General features: G+C 37.2%; 1 protein-coding gene across 6 annotated transcripts in view; it reads right to left on the reverse strand.

Annotated features, from left to right (window-relative positions):
• SMAP1 (small ArfGAP 1) overlaps window positions 1-13,779 on the reverse strand; it is a 91,202-nt gene that overhangs the window by 45,498 nt on the left and 31,925 nt on the right. For 2 of the 6 annotated variants that reach the window (XM_050972187.1, XM_030236215.2), the window contains exon 5: window positions 2,500-2,574. The exons of the other annotated variants lie outside the window; for them this stretch is intronic. In XM_050972187.1, the coding sequence (XP_050828144.1) occupies window positions 2,500-2,574 (75 nt within the window). The remainder of the gene's footprint in view (window positions 1-2,499; window positions 2,575-13,779) is intronic. 6 annotated transcript variants of the gene reach the window in all.

A 13,779-nucleotide genomic window follows, 5' to 3' on the forward strand; every position in this document is an offset into this window, starting at 1 on the left:
GTCACATAATAACCTGAGACTTGCAGTCTTATTGAACTAGAATTATAAATGCATAGCCATGCCTTTCAATGAAGCTCAGCCTTTCTTCCACTACTGTTTCACTGACCCTAGTACCAACCTGCATTCTAGTATACACACAAACTACACTGTCAGAGCAACAACTTTTTGAAGTCTTCCATTTTCTGTTCCCACATCCCTCTCCAACCTTCTCAAGTTGAATAATTTAAATAAACATAATCACTTTAGGACAACTGCATCAAAGGAATGTGACCAGCAGGTCAATGGACATAATTCTCCTCTGCAGTTTGGGCCCCAACATCAGAAGGACATGGACCCACTGCAGCCCAGAGAAGGGCCACAGAAATGACTGGGGACTGGAGCACCTCTCTCTGAAGACAGACTGAGAAAATTGGGGTTGTCTGAGTCTGGAGAAGAAAGAAGAGTCTGGGGATACTTCATAGGAGTCTCCCTATAGTAGTACCTAAAGGGGGCTTCAGAAACAATGGGTAAGGACTCTTGAAGGACAGTGACAGGAGAAGGGAGATTGACTTTAAGCTGGAAGAGAGCAGGTTTAGATTAGATACTAGGAAGAAATTTTTTACTGTGAGGATGGTGAGGCACTGGAACAGATTGCCCAGGGAGACTGTGGATCCCCTATCCCTGGAAGAGTTCAAGGCCAGGTTGGATGGGGTTTTGAGCAACCTGTACATAGCAGGGGGCTGGAACTAGATGATCTTTAAGGGTCCTTCCAACTCAAACCATACTATGACTCTACAATTCTATGATTTGATTCCTCTCCTCCCAGGAAAGGTTGTTTGAAGTGCCACGTAAGTACTCAAACTTTTCAATCACAGTACCTTAAATTTTCTTAAATATGTTTAAGGGAAAGCACAGTTAAAGTTTTTGCATTTTTTCAGTACGTCCTGATTTCCAATCTGACTTCAACATATTTTTAAGTATTTTTTGTCAAAGAAACCTCACTTCTGGAGTAAAAAGTATCCAGAAACATTTATTTTTCAAGGATTCAGGAACAAGGAGGGTTTGCAGCTAGTTTCATCTGGCAAACACTCTGTAAAGGTGACCAAATATAAACATATGCTTCTTGTTGCCGTTAACAAATCTCTGAAAACTTAATAGTGAATATATTAAGACTTAAAGTAAACTGTTCTGCTGTGTTTCTACCTCCACACCTCACAGAGTCTACAGAAACAGTCTTGATTCCCAGCAGCTTTATCTTCATTCATTTAATTTTCACTGTGGACCTGAAAAGCCACAAGTCCTTCATCTTCACGCTTCCTGATTTCAATATTCAAGCTTTCTGCCTCAGCTCCATTAGATAAAAATGAATTCAGACTAAATAAAAATATTTCTCCGATGTTGCATTCATGCCAGAGCTTCAACTCAAGTGCTTCATTACTTGCAAAAGCAGTCAGAAAGCACTATGAAGACAGAAAAAAAAATTGACTTTATACTGGTCTTAAATTCTAAGCAAAGATTATTAATTTTTTTCCAAGTTTCATTTCTAATAAAATGGCATACTAGTTACACAGAAGAACTTTCAAATGTGAATGCACCAAGAGAGGTAGATAAGAAAGTAAGGGCAAGTTTCATTTTTAGTGGCTGCTGCTACTCCTGGTACAACTTAAAACACATGACAAATTCAACAAGGCTTGTGGTCTTAGTCCATGACACTGACATTTAAATTTTAATTAATGTTTAAATATAGCTGAACTAAAATAATTTATAACTTCTGTCCAAATTTTTTGTATTTAGAAGGAAAAAGCTTGATCTATGTTCACATCATAAATTATTTCATATATTGTATAGCCTCAATTTAGAGTGAAGTATCTAAAAGACGCTAATACTGGATATTCACATTCTAAATATGCATTTTATTATTGTTGCAAATGATGACATTTACTGAAAATTGATATAAATGATGCCTCATCTACTACTTGCTTGTATGTTATGCTTTTCAAAAACCCATCTAAACAGTAAATGTGTTAGCACACACACATATCCCAGCCAGAGAGATATTAAAACCAGTATGAGTCAAATTAATTCTATATTTATCTCCAAGGAGAATGAACTAAATGGCTGGAACAATACTGATAATTTAGAATCTGGAACAAGCAAGTAATACCAAAAAAGATATGAGAAATTATTTCTGAAGAGAGAGGATAGTATAACTCATACCCATTAACTGGGACTTAAGTGGAATTAATAAGGAATTAATTAATTTTTGTGACACTAAATCAGAAGAGAACCAGGATTTTGACATATAAACACCAAGACGTAACAACCACACACACACACTTTGCAGTTGTGCTGAGTCTTTTCATTTACCTAGTCCAAGAAAACAGGAGAGATGTATTTCAAACGTGTGAAGGATTAACAGCAATTCAAACTCTCAAGTTACCTCAGTGAAATTACCCTACAGAGATGTAAACATTTGTGCAAAGCAGTAACCTGATAAGAGTTACACCCAAAACAATATACCTCTGCTTTGCTCTTCTCAGCAGCAGCTTGCAGAGAAGGAGAAGATGCCAAAGGCTGAGCAGCATCAGATGATATCTGTACAAAACAGAGGAAAGAAAGGAGAAAGAAAATAAGCAAGAACAGCTGGGAAGGGAGGCAGTAGAGGCTGCTAAGAGAGGCTGCTAAGAGACATGATTTTCATTCTTTTTTTTTTTTTTTTTTAATAATATTGATGGTAGTGGTTACATGACATAGAAGAAACATAAAGAGGAGACAAAGTTGGGGTTTTTTTTTTCCTGAGTACAATATTTAAAGAAAACGTTTCAGGTAGGAAAGTGTGACTTATAATGAAATTCACTAGGACAGAATATAAGAAAATGAACCTGTATAAGATCATATCAAAGGCCTAAGAAAAATAATTAGGTTTCATCCATTGTTCAATTTTTATCCAGTGTAACTACTGAAATATTAATGTCCTGAAGCATGAAGGCAGACTGTCCCAGAGGAGGGGGAGAGAAGAGAGTGCCAGAGTGCCTTTGTTCTTGCTCAATGCAACAGAATATTTTTATTAAGAGGAATGCAGAATAACTCTGAAAGTTATACATTAATTAAAGTTCTAATTAACTCTTCTCTAAGAGCACTCCAAGTACATAAGGAGCTTAGGGTTAATATAAAGCCACATCGTAGCAGCAGGTTGAAGGATCTCAGACAAGTGACACTTCTTTTCTAGGAATTGGTATGCAAAATTGCTATTAGCACCCCTAGACTTCCAGAATTCTCCAAAAGGTGTAACTTAAATATGCAACAAATACAGTTTGTGCAAAAAAATAGGATTTCTCTAAAGGCATTTTCATGCATCTATCTATCCAGTTTTTTTATGCATAGCTGATTACTTTATTGGAAACATTATCTTTCTATTTCCCTTATTATAAAAACAAAACTGAAATACATTTTCCAAATTTGTAGAACATCTTCAGAGCTATAAAGCTGACACTTCTACACTATTTTGTATCACCTTTATTATCTAGAGGGAAAATTTCAAAAGAAATGAAGCTATAACAGAGTAGGTCGTTATGTTGGACCAAAATAAGCAATTTAAATGACATGTTTTTACCTAGTTTAAGAAAAGTAGCTTGCACTAAATGGCAACTGAAAGCTGATAAAAAAACTCCATCATATCTTGTGTCTAAATACCCCATATTTCTTACAGAAAATCCTACCAGTTTCTTTACTTATACAACTGGAATATTCATAAAATTTACATACTTAGTATTCTTACAAAAAAAACCTATGTCTATGTTGGAAGGTGGTACAGAGCTGCAGGAAAGATATTTATAAGGTTTAATTTTAAAACCAAATTTTACCTGCAGAAATATGAAACAGAAAACTCATTTTTTAAATTTACTGTTTTAAAATCCTCGGGTTATTAGTAGAGTTATGGATACACCTGCTGCAATGATGCAGCTTCACAAACAGTAGCATTCTGTTGCTATAGGAACATTGGGATCCTGTTTATTCCGACTGCACCACATTGTAACCAAATAATGCCGGAAAAATTATTAGGTAACTACACAATACACTGAACTATGTACTCTAACATCATGCTTCTGGGCTTTCCATTAGATAAAAATGTGTAAAATTCTGATAATGAATCATCATCTTTCAAGCTGCTAACTAGTGGGATTTTTGGTTTGGGTTTGGAGTTTTTTCATTCTTTTGTATACTTCAGATTTTAGGAGAATTTAAGCTTGACAGTTCTCACAGGTGAGCAGCAGGTAACAGCAGCAAGCCACACAAAACTTGGCACACAGAACACAGAATTTCATTTCAGGGTTAGGGGGAAAATCAGCACTGTAGGTGTTTGTAAATTTCCATCCTCCCATAATAGTTCTTAATCTTCAAATCCTCTTCATATTATAAAGGATAATCCAACCTAGAAGAAGGTAATTCTATGAAGGCCTGAAAGCAATTATTATAGTTTTGCCAATCAAGTAATGGAATCATAGAACTAATGAAGAAGTGTCATGCAAGCTGTCAGACAGAGCTGTGATACAGAGTAAAAAGCAGTTGCTGTCTAGCCAGGGATATGGAACAGGATGTTCATGCTGAGAAATGCCCAGGCATAATGTCTAAATACAGCCAGCATCACTACAACCATTTCAAGCGAAAAAGAGCACTTGAAAGCACACTTCACACATGCAAATATTCAACTAAGCCAGAGAACAAAAGACATATGACTGAAGCTAATCTTTAAGAGAAAACACATTAAAATGTATAAAGAACAGATTAAGTTTACATAATGAAAGCAACAGTACAAGGTTGAGCTGCTGAACAGCTTTATCACCACTGCATCGTGTTGAATTTGTTATCTACCAGGCTGCACCAGATAAGGAAAGCTGAATAAAAAAATCAAATCAAACCGAGTGACTAGACAAAGCTAAACACTGTAAATATTGTCTACCTAGAATTTTGCAAAGACTCTGACATCATTTTCCAGAGTATTCTCCTGGAGGAACTTGCTGCTCATGGCTTAAACAGGTGCACTATTCTCTGGGTACACAGGGGCTGGCTGGGCCCAGAGAACAGTGGTGAATGGAGTCACAACCAAAGAGTGGCCAGTCACTAGAGGGTTCTTCAGGTTTTAGTATTGGGGTCAGTCCTGTTTAATATCTATCTTTATGCAGGATCTGGATGAGGGGATGGAGTGCACCATCATTCAGTTTACAGATGTTACCAAGCTGGGCAGGAATGTTGATCTGCTGAAGGACAGGAAGGCTCCACAGAGGGATCTGGACAGGAAGAATCAATGGCCCAAGGCCAGCATTACAGGGTTCAACACAGTGAGGTTTCGCATCTTGCACTTGGGACTCTTTGAGATGAGTGACTGGAAAATTTCCCTGGGGAAAAAGGATCTGGCAATGCTGGTTGACAGCCACCTAAATTTCTCCATGAAAATCCAAAAAGCCATTTCCAACCCTATTTCAGAATCCAAGTGAAAAAGCAGACACTGATCTTCTCTGACAACATGTTTGCACTATGCTCTGAAAAGCAGTCAACTAAAGACATCTTTGATTATTGGCACCCTAAAGTATCAAATGGTGACCTCTGTAACTAATCATACATGCTACCCCCAGAAAAAGAATAAAGTTGGGTGATTGTGTGCGTTACCAATGTACTTGCAGAATGACAATTAGCATATGAATACATCATTTAAACTTTTAATTTAGGAGTAGCTACATCTTTTGATTAAGAAATTTAGAACTGGCTAGAACAAAGAATCATGGCAAGGAGCTGTCTCAAGTTTTCACATTTCTCAATTTCCACAAAATTTTGATGGCATTTTAGACCACAACACTTGCAGTCATTTATTTTTTAGGAATTCTTGAATCTTCTTCCATTGTTTGTGTTTTGTGTCTCCTTTTTAGAAAAAGATTACAGCAAAAATAACCATTTTGTACAATGAAATTCAATACTCTCTTAAAAGCATCTAGTACCTTTAGTGCTAAGCAAGAAATTACATACACATGCAACAGTACTGTAAGATTTCAGTTTCACCTGTGCTCTGTGAAAAACCCTTTGGTGCATAAACAATGTAAGATCAGAAAAGAAAAAGTCTGCAGATTTACAGTATTAGTCCAGTTCCCAGCCCCTTTTACAAGTAAATGTGGTACCTGCCACCATTTTCCTTCGTAAAACACTTCTGCATTATCTGTTATTACTTAGTGGCGGCACTACCCAAATACATGCTAAGTTAACAGTTTGTGTAAAAGCAACAGTAAAAACAGTAGTTGGCACAATGTCTTGATGCAGTCTACTGACCATACTACTATTCCAAGTAAAAAAAAGTAAGCTTTAAGCAAGAACTAAATGAAGTTATCAGAAAACAACACACAAAAACCAAGAATGATTTTACTTTAGTTTAGTTTGTACTGACATGTTTGTGATGCTATGTAACAGTCACACAAACTTATTGGTCATTAAGGTGTAAGTATTTCATAAAGTTTTCAGCTGCTTTAATAGTAGTTTTTCCAAAATCCAGCGTTGATGTAGTGCATGCCATTATTCAGCCTTTTATGAAAGAGAATTCAAGTTGAAGCTTTATAAGCCTACACTAAATTCCATTTAAATATTAAATGCAGGCTGCTATCATGCAGAAGATTCAAGACATTAAAGAATGAGTGTTATCAAACCACTCAGGAAGTCTGCAGCTGAACCAAATACAAAAGTGCCCTCGAGTGGCCAGTTTATACACACACAATATGCAAGGAATTAGCCTAAATGAGGAGGACGATTCTGCTTTCATTTGACAGGTTTTAATTTCAGCTGCTGCATGTGTTTTTCTTATTTCAGCAGACTTTTGACTTTATTACTATGTATCTCCAACAAATGTTGACAATACTAAAATGGGTAATTTATCCTAAAGCAGTAGCAATTATAGACTGCTAGTAGATGGATATAAACACACAAATCAATTGCTTTATGTTTTTTAAAGAGGTCTATTCTTGAAATACCAAAATAAGTATAAGAATACTAATATACTATTAACAACACTTACCTATGAATTTTTGGAAGTTCTTAAGGCTAGCTGGCAAGGCACTTTTTAAAAATTACTAAAATATCTCCCTGTGCTGGTTTTGGTTGGGATAGAAATTATTTTCTTCACAGTGGCAAGTACAGGGCTGTGTTTTGGATTTGTGATGAACGCAGGGTTGATTAATTATAGAGATGTTTTTGTTATTGCTGAGCAGGGCTTACACAGAGCCAAGGTCTTTTCTGCTCTTTTTACTGCCAGCCTGGTGAGGATGTTGGGGATGCATGGGAGGCTGGGAGGACAGATGACAGCCCGGACAGATGACCCAAACGGACTTAAGGGATATTCCATATCACATGACATCATGCTCAGTACATGAAGTGCGAGGAAAAAGGAGGAAAGGGGACATTTAGAGTGATGTCATTTGTCTTCCCAAGTCACCATTACACATGAGATGGCTGAACACTTCCCTGCCCTTGGGAAGCAGTGAATTAAATCCTTGTTTTGCTTTGCTTGTGTGCATGGCTTTTGTTTTCCCTATTAAGCTGTCTTTATCTCAACCCACAAGTTTTCTGGCTTTTACCCCTTTCAATTCTCTTCCCAATCCTGCTGGTGGCAGAGTGAGTGAGCAGCTGTGTAGCCCTTGGCTGGTGACTGGTAACCATAACACTCCCCTATTCTATGCTGTAATGCTGGACACCCATAAGAGATGCAGAATCCTGTGTTTTACAAAACAGAGCAGTGGCTGACTATGAAAGAAGCCAGTACTGCTCTTCTCTCAATATTGTGAATACACTCAGCGCTCCTCCATCTCTTCAGAGTCACCATCCTAATTAGAGGAATAGATGATGCTTATGCATAAGGCAGTTGTAGTTCTGAACACATGCAGAGCTATAGACATTTGTAGCATTTACATCATACATAGACACAATTATACACTGTTCTTGGAAATACAGATTTAATAGACTTGAGAAAAAAATATTTTTTCACAACTATAACCCAAAACATCCATACCTATTGTGCCCACTTTTTTTTTTTTTTAGATTATTTATTTTCTCCTTTTGATAACCACCTCTGTGAGATATTAAAGAGAGTTACCATGGTTAGTTAAATATTGACACTAGATAAATAAAACAGATGCTTTTAATCTCTTACTGAATTGCCCTCCATTTCTTCTGTCCAGCCTAACCAGTGTTTTCTGAATTTGTTCCAGAGAAAATCATCTTTAGTGAGAATTTCCCTGCACTTCAGAACAATACCTTCTTTTCGCCAAAGTGGCTTTCTCTGCTGCATGCAAGATCATTCACATTTTTATGATCCATAAACTGGCAAGGTAGTCACTAGAGATTTCATCTTTGGCAAAGTTTTGTTGTCTTGGACATAGCAACTTGTAACTATGTGGTCCAGCTCTGGGAAGTACTTACAGAAGTGGTGAAAACAAGACCCTGCATGTGGGAGCTACTCAGAATGCAGCTGGTTTACTGAAAATCCAGTCGGGCTTCTCCAACTCCCTCATTTATTCCACTGCTTGGCAAAGTGCTGCTGAAGGGCTGTCACTTGTCATACACCCAGGTACTGATACTGGGGAAACAGTATTTAATTTCAGTAATGAGCCATGCAGTGGTGCAGAGTACAGGCTTGCAAAGGGTACAAACAGGAAGAGTGGTTCATCTACTATAGAGGTGCCCTGCCATGCAGAGCATCACTGACAGGATGGGCCATCAGGAGTCACCTGAGCTTCAAAGAAAAGCCCAAGCCTTGCACCATATGGTGGAGCAGCAGCTTCATGCACCAGTATGGGTTCAGTATCAAGTGGATGGAAAGCAGAAGTGCAGAAAAGGAACTAGAGGTCCTGGTGGACAAGCCGGACATGAGTTTGACCCATGGGCTCACAAGTACAGGAGAGAGAAGGGCACACTGAAGCAAGTCCAGCAAAGACACACTAAGATGATTAAAGGACTGGAGCACCTTTCAGACAAGAAAAGGCTTAGTGAGTTCAGACTGTTTAGTCTAGAGGAAAGAAAACTGGGGGTTGGGGAATGAGCAGGGAATAAAGACTAAGGCAGACAGACTGTTGCCTGTGACACCCAGAAACAGGACCAAGAGGCACTGAATATAAAGTGAAACACAGGAAACTCCATTGAAACATAAGAATAAATTTCTTTCATTCTTTTGCTGTGGAGGTGGTTGAATACTGGAATGGGTTGCCCAGAGAGGTCTTGCAGTCTCCAGCCCTGGAGAAATTCAAAACTCAACTGTATATGAGACTCAACAACTTGTTCTAGATGACCCTAAGAGCAGGATCATGTCCAAGGGTGGCTTCCAACCTTATCTATTCTGCAAATCTATAATTTAACCCATTCTAACAAAATTATCTTGAAAATAATTTACCCTGCTTTCCCCACTCCTGCCTTCAAGTCATAATTGTAGAGTATTTCAGTGCTCCCTATTGATGCCTATCTTGACTAGCATATTTTAAAAACACTTCCTATCAGTTGATTCCTAAGTTTTTAATAGACCACCAAAAAATCCTGTAGGTTTACCTTACTTTTGGGAGGGGTAACTGGTAACCACTCCCTCCACAATAATGACTGAATGCTTCTGAATGCAGGCTACTATAAATTGAAATGTTCACGTGCCCTTTCATACCCCAATTTGTATATCTTAAGATGCCTAACTAACATATTTTGGTGCAGTAAATGTAAAACAGATTTCATCTCCTTTAAGAGAACTTTCTTAAAGTTATCTTAAAGGAGATGGAAAGTGTGCCATCACAATCTTTAAATGCACATCACATTTTAGCCAGTTGCCTAAGTTCATACGTCTTAAATTATACACAATGTCTTAGGAAAACATGAAAAATGTAGACCCATAATTCTTTTCCTTCAGTGAACTTAAGAGTTACATGTAACTTCTGCTCCATACATAATTCACATCCTTTCTTACATAGAGAAACTTCGTTTCCTATTCTCTAAACATTGTCAGGATCTGATAACATATTCCCACTTCATGTAGTGGAATAGATTGTACCAGTTCATAATTTTTGAGACTGAAAGTATTTGAAATCTACTTCAGCTGAATCATCATCGAACTTGAATAAGGCAACTCCTATATGCATTCTCCTATATACTTATTTTTTTAAAAAGCTGTAGAGATTATTTATGATGATACTTACATAGCTAACCTTCATCCTCACTCACAGTGACCTCACTGCTTTTCCTCATTACTTGCAAAGCGTAAGGGTCATTGTATTAGATAAAAAAAACCTCAAGAGTTGAAGAAATATTGTCTTTTTACAGGTTTTATTTTACATTAAATAGGAGGTGCTAATTTTTCTTTTTTAATTGAGAAAGCATGACTGCTTCAAACTTAATTCCTGAATCTCTGTGCAACTTTAGTAAACTTTTAACTTAGCAGCATATAGACAACAAATTCAATTATTAGGGTTGTGAACCAGAAAAAACTTCTTTGGTACAGTCCTGTGTCTCAAGGAATAACACCAGCAGTTCTTACTGCATATTCTAGAACAGCATATTCTTGACAGATTTTATTCTTTCTGGAAGCTTGGTTCTAAAGATTACACATTTCCTCTTTATTTATTTATTGATAAAACTGTAATCATATACTTCAAAGCTGAAGTCCTCTAGGCCAGTAATTTTTGAAGATCCTTAGTAACTCCACAAAACCTAAAACAAGGATTTGCCACTTCTCTTGGCCACTAAGATCATGAGCCTCATTAACACATGTTCCTCCACATAACCAGCTCTGGTAAATATTTGGGACTCAATACAGAGATTGTCAGTCAAGATGAATATTCTGTTCAGACATTACTTTCATAAAACACCTCACTCCAGAGCAGTTCTGCATGGCTCATATTTGCCTCACTTATATTTATTGCAACCACACTGAAAAAGTCCATCAAGTAATTTATTTAAGTATACAAGTTCAGATTCTCGGGGAAAGGTGTTTGTGTAATTGCAAGTTGTGCTCTTTTAAGAGTGTTTCAGGAAACAAACTAAAGGAGCATAAGCAGTTTAATGAGAAAGCAAAGAAAAGGTTTAACCATCTTCAGGATTAAGGTGGTTATGGACAATACTATTCTGCATGCTTTGCCCTTTAGTTCTAGGATTGCTGGGTCCCAAAAAACCCCTATGATGAATATAAAAGGATGTACAGGCACTGCGAAGTGATGACCAAGTACAATTCTGAAGTGGAATGATATTCCCAGTTTCATGTCTGTACTACCTGAAGGACAGTTTTACCATCCAAAATCATCTCCTGCGACTTGACCTATGACCTAGTCTGTTGCTAACTACAGAAGCAGTGCAAACTCCCACATGCATTTCAGAAACTTTCAAGAATAAATGAAGTCAAAAAGCACAGCATATTGCACAGGAAACTGTTCTTGTTACTGTATCTTAGATGCACCATTTATAAAGCTGCCCTAATTGTTTCACTGCTATTTGAAGTTCAATTTATTGGAATCTATGCTATACTTTATACCATTCATGGCTTATGTATGGCTAAAAATTGAGAATGAGGTCTGGCAGAAATTGATTCCGGGACAATGGTATTATGCTGAAGATATTTAAAATACATTTATTTGCCAACAGCTATTGCTGCTCCTAAGCTGATTATTCAAAGAACAAAACCAGTTCTTTCCAATAAACAATATCACATCCCCTGGGTTAGTCACAGGACAACCATGCATTGTTCCCGGGTATTAGCCTCTAAGGTCTATCTGTAAATTAGCCACAAGCCTGCACTGGGTCTAAGAAAGAAAATGAGAGTAACTATTTACTGATAATCCACTTAAAACAGCTGAGAAATTATACCACACATTTAGTCCTGAACAGTGATACAGAACAAGCAGCTCACATTTTTCAAAAAATGCCACATCAGAAAACAGAGATAATATGCATTTTAGTAGATTTAAAAGATTTTAAAGTCCAGTTGCTTTCAGTCAGCATTAGATTATTCTAATGTATGCTTGATTTCTACTTAAATGCACTATTCTATTTAAAATGTAACTTGCCAATAAAATCACAGATGCATTTTTGCCCATAGCTTTATCCTTCGTCACTTTTTAGTGAACCATGAAAAAAAAATTCATATTTGCATATTTTTAGACTGCATGGCATTACTGTCCTCTGCACAAGCTGATTCTGTTACCATACTGTGCAACTCTAAAAATCAAACTTAGTAATACAACAGTCTTGTCAGAGAACAAAAGATGTTCTATACTTGAGAATAATAAAATAGAAGACTTGCAAAAAAAGACATTTGTAACTCACTGTAACAAATTAATCCTGACAGTCAAAAACTGACTTGATATATACTCCTGGGCTTCAACACACAGAATACGTTCAGAGATGTGCTGGTAGACAAACTTGAAAAGCTTATGAACCCACCAAAATCACACTAAGAGAAATATTGTACTGCATGTTTTAAAATAATCTAGTCAAAACAACTTTTATGCTATGGAAAGCTTTTACCAAGAACAACTTGCAATGGTGGATGAAATCTGGAAAAGCCACTTAAATTTTCACATGCCACCTGAGTGAAAGTACCGCACTAAGGAAAATGACCCTTAGGCACTGCAATCCTTTCTGCACTTCTGTGTCACCTGCTTATACCTAGAAGGGGTTCATTTTAAGAAAAGACAATGTATGTATGTACCTCTAACTTAAATTAGTCCTAATCCAAGCTGAAGGCATTTCCATTTCAAAGGTGGTAACAAAAAGTGTGCTAAAAAGCTCACTTAGTGTCCCACTAAGAATACTAATTTAGATTAAAAACAGGCTACAAGATGCTCTTTGCAAAGGTAAGTATGGTAAAGAAATTTTCCAGAAGAGCAGAAATGCAGAATAAAAGACAAGCAGAATGGAGGCTCAGCTTCACCTTTTCTTGTTCTTCTTCCTTGTCCAGGCACAGGCCCAGTAGAAAGACAATCACTGACCACCAGCTGCAGCACTACAGGTACATGTGAGCTGGGCCAGGGCCAGACCAGGGAGGATAACCCAGCAGGAGCATCAGACAACGACTGTAGGTGCTACGCTAGTGCAGCTCATTTACTATTGTGTACTTTTAGGATCTGCAACAACTGTGACTACAGATTGTCCACCTCAAACCTGATGCTTTGAGGTCTTCAAGAAACACAGGTGACACTGAATGCGTATGGCTTATCTATTGCTAAAATATTGTATGATCAGCTTTTGTTCCCAGAAAGATTATGCCATTTACACTTGTCAATGAAAGAAAAGCCCAAGTAGGAACTAAGTACTCAGCATGTCTCTCTTATGTATCTCTTCAGCTTGTCTGGATACATGGGATACTCACAGTTATCTCTTCAGCTTGCCTGGATTCTATCTATGCAGCTATGGCAGGTAACTGATTTGTCTTACTCTGCAATATGATAAAGCTAATTACTCCTTCAAACATATTAAGGCAGGAGTGAATTGCTACATTAGACACCGAAGTTCTCTGTTTAGAAAAATCTTGAGTGTCTTAAAAACTATTTTAAGAAGTATAATTTTAAACTCCTCTTCCTACTTCCTAATTTGGAATAAAAGCAAAGAAGGGTAACCAATTTGTAATTCAAACCACAGTCGTATTTTATGTCTTAAGAGAAGCAATTTCCCCCCATTTCAACATTACTTATTGAAATACTCTTCTGTATGTCCTAGGTTTGCTTTTTTTTTTACCCTTCTAAAATGAAACCATCATTCAAAGATCCATTTTCTCAAATGGGAAATGCAGCATAAACTCTC

The sequence above is a fragment of the Serinus canaria genome, chromosome 3 (assembly GCF_022539315.1).
Source record: "Serinus canaria isolate serCan28SL12 chromosome 3, serCan2020, whole genome shotgun sequence".
NCBI lineage: Eukaryota > Metazoa > Chordata > Aves > Passeriformes > Fringillidae > Serinus > Serinus canaria.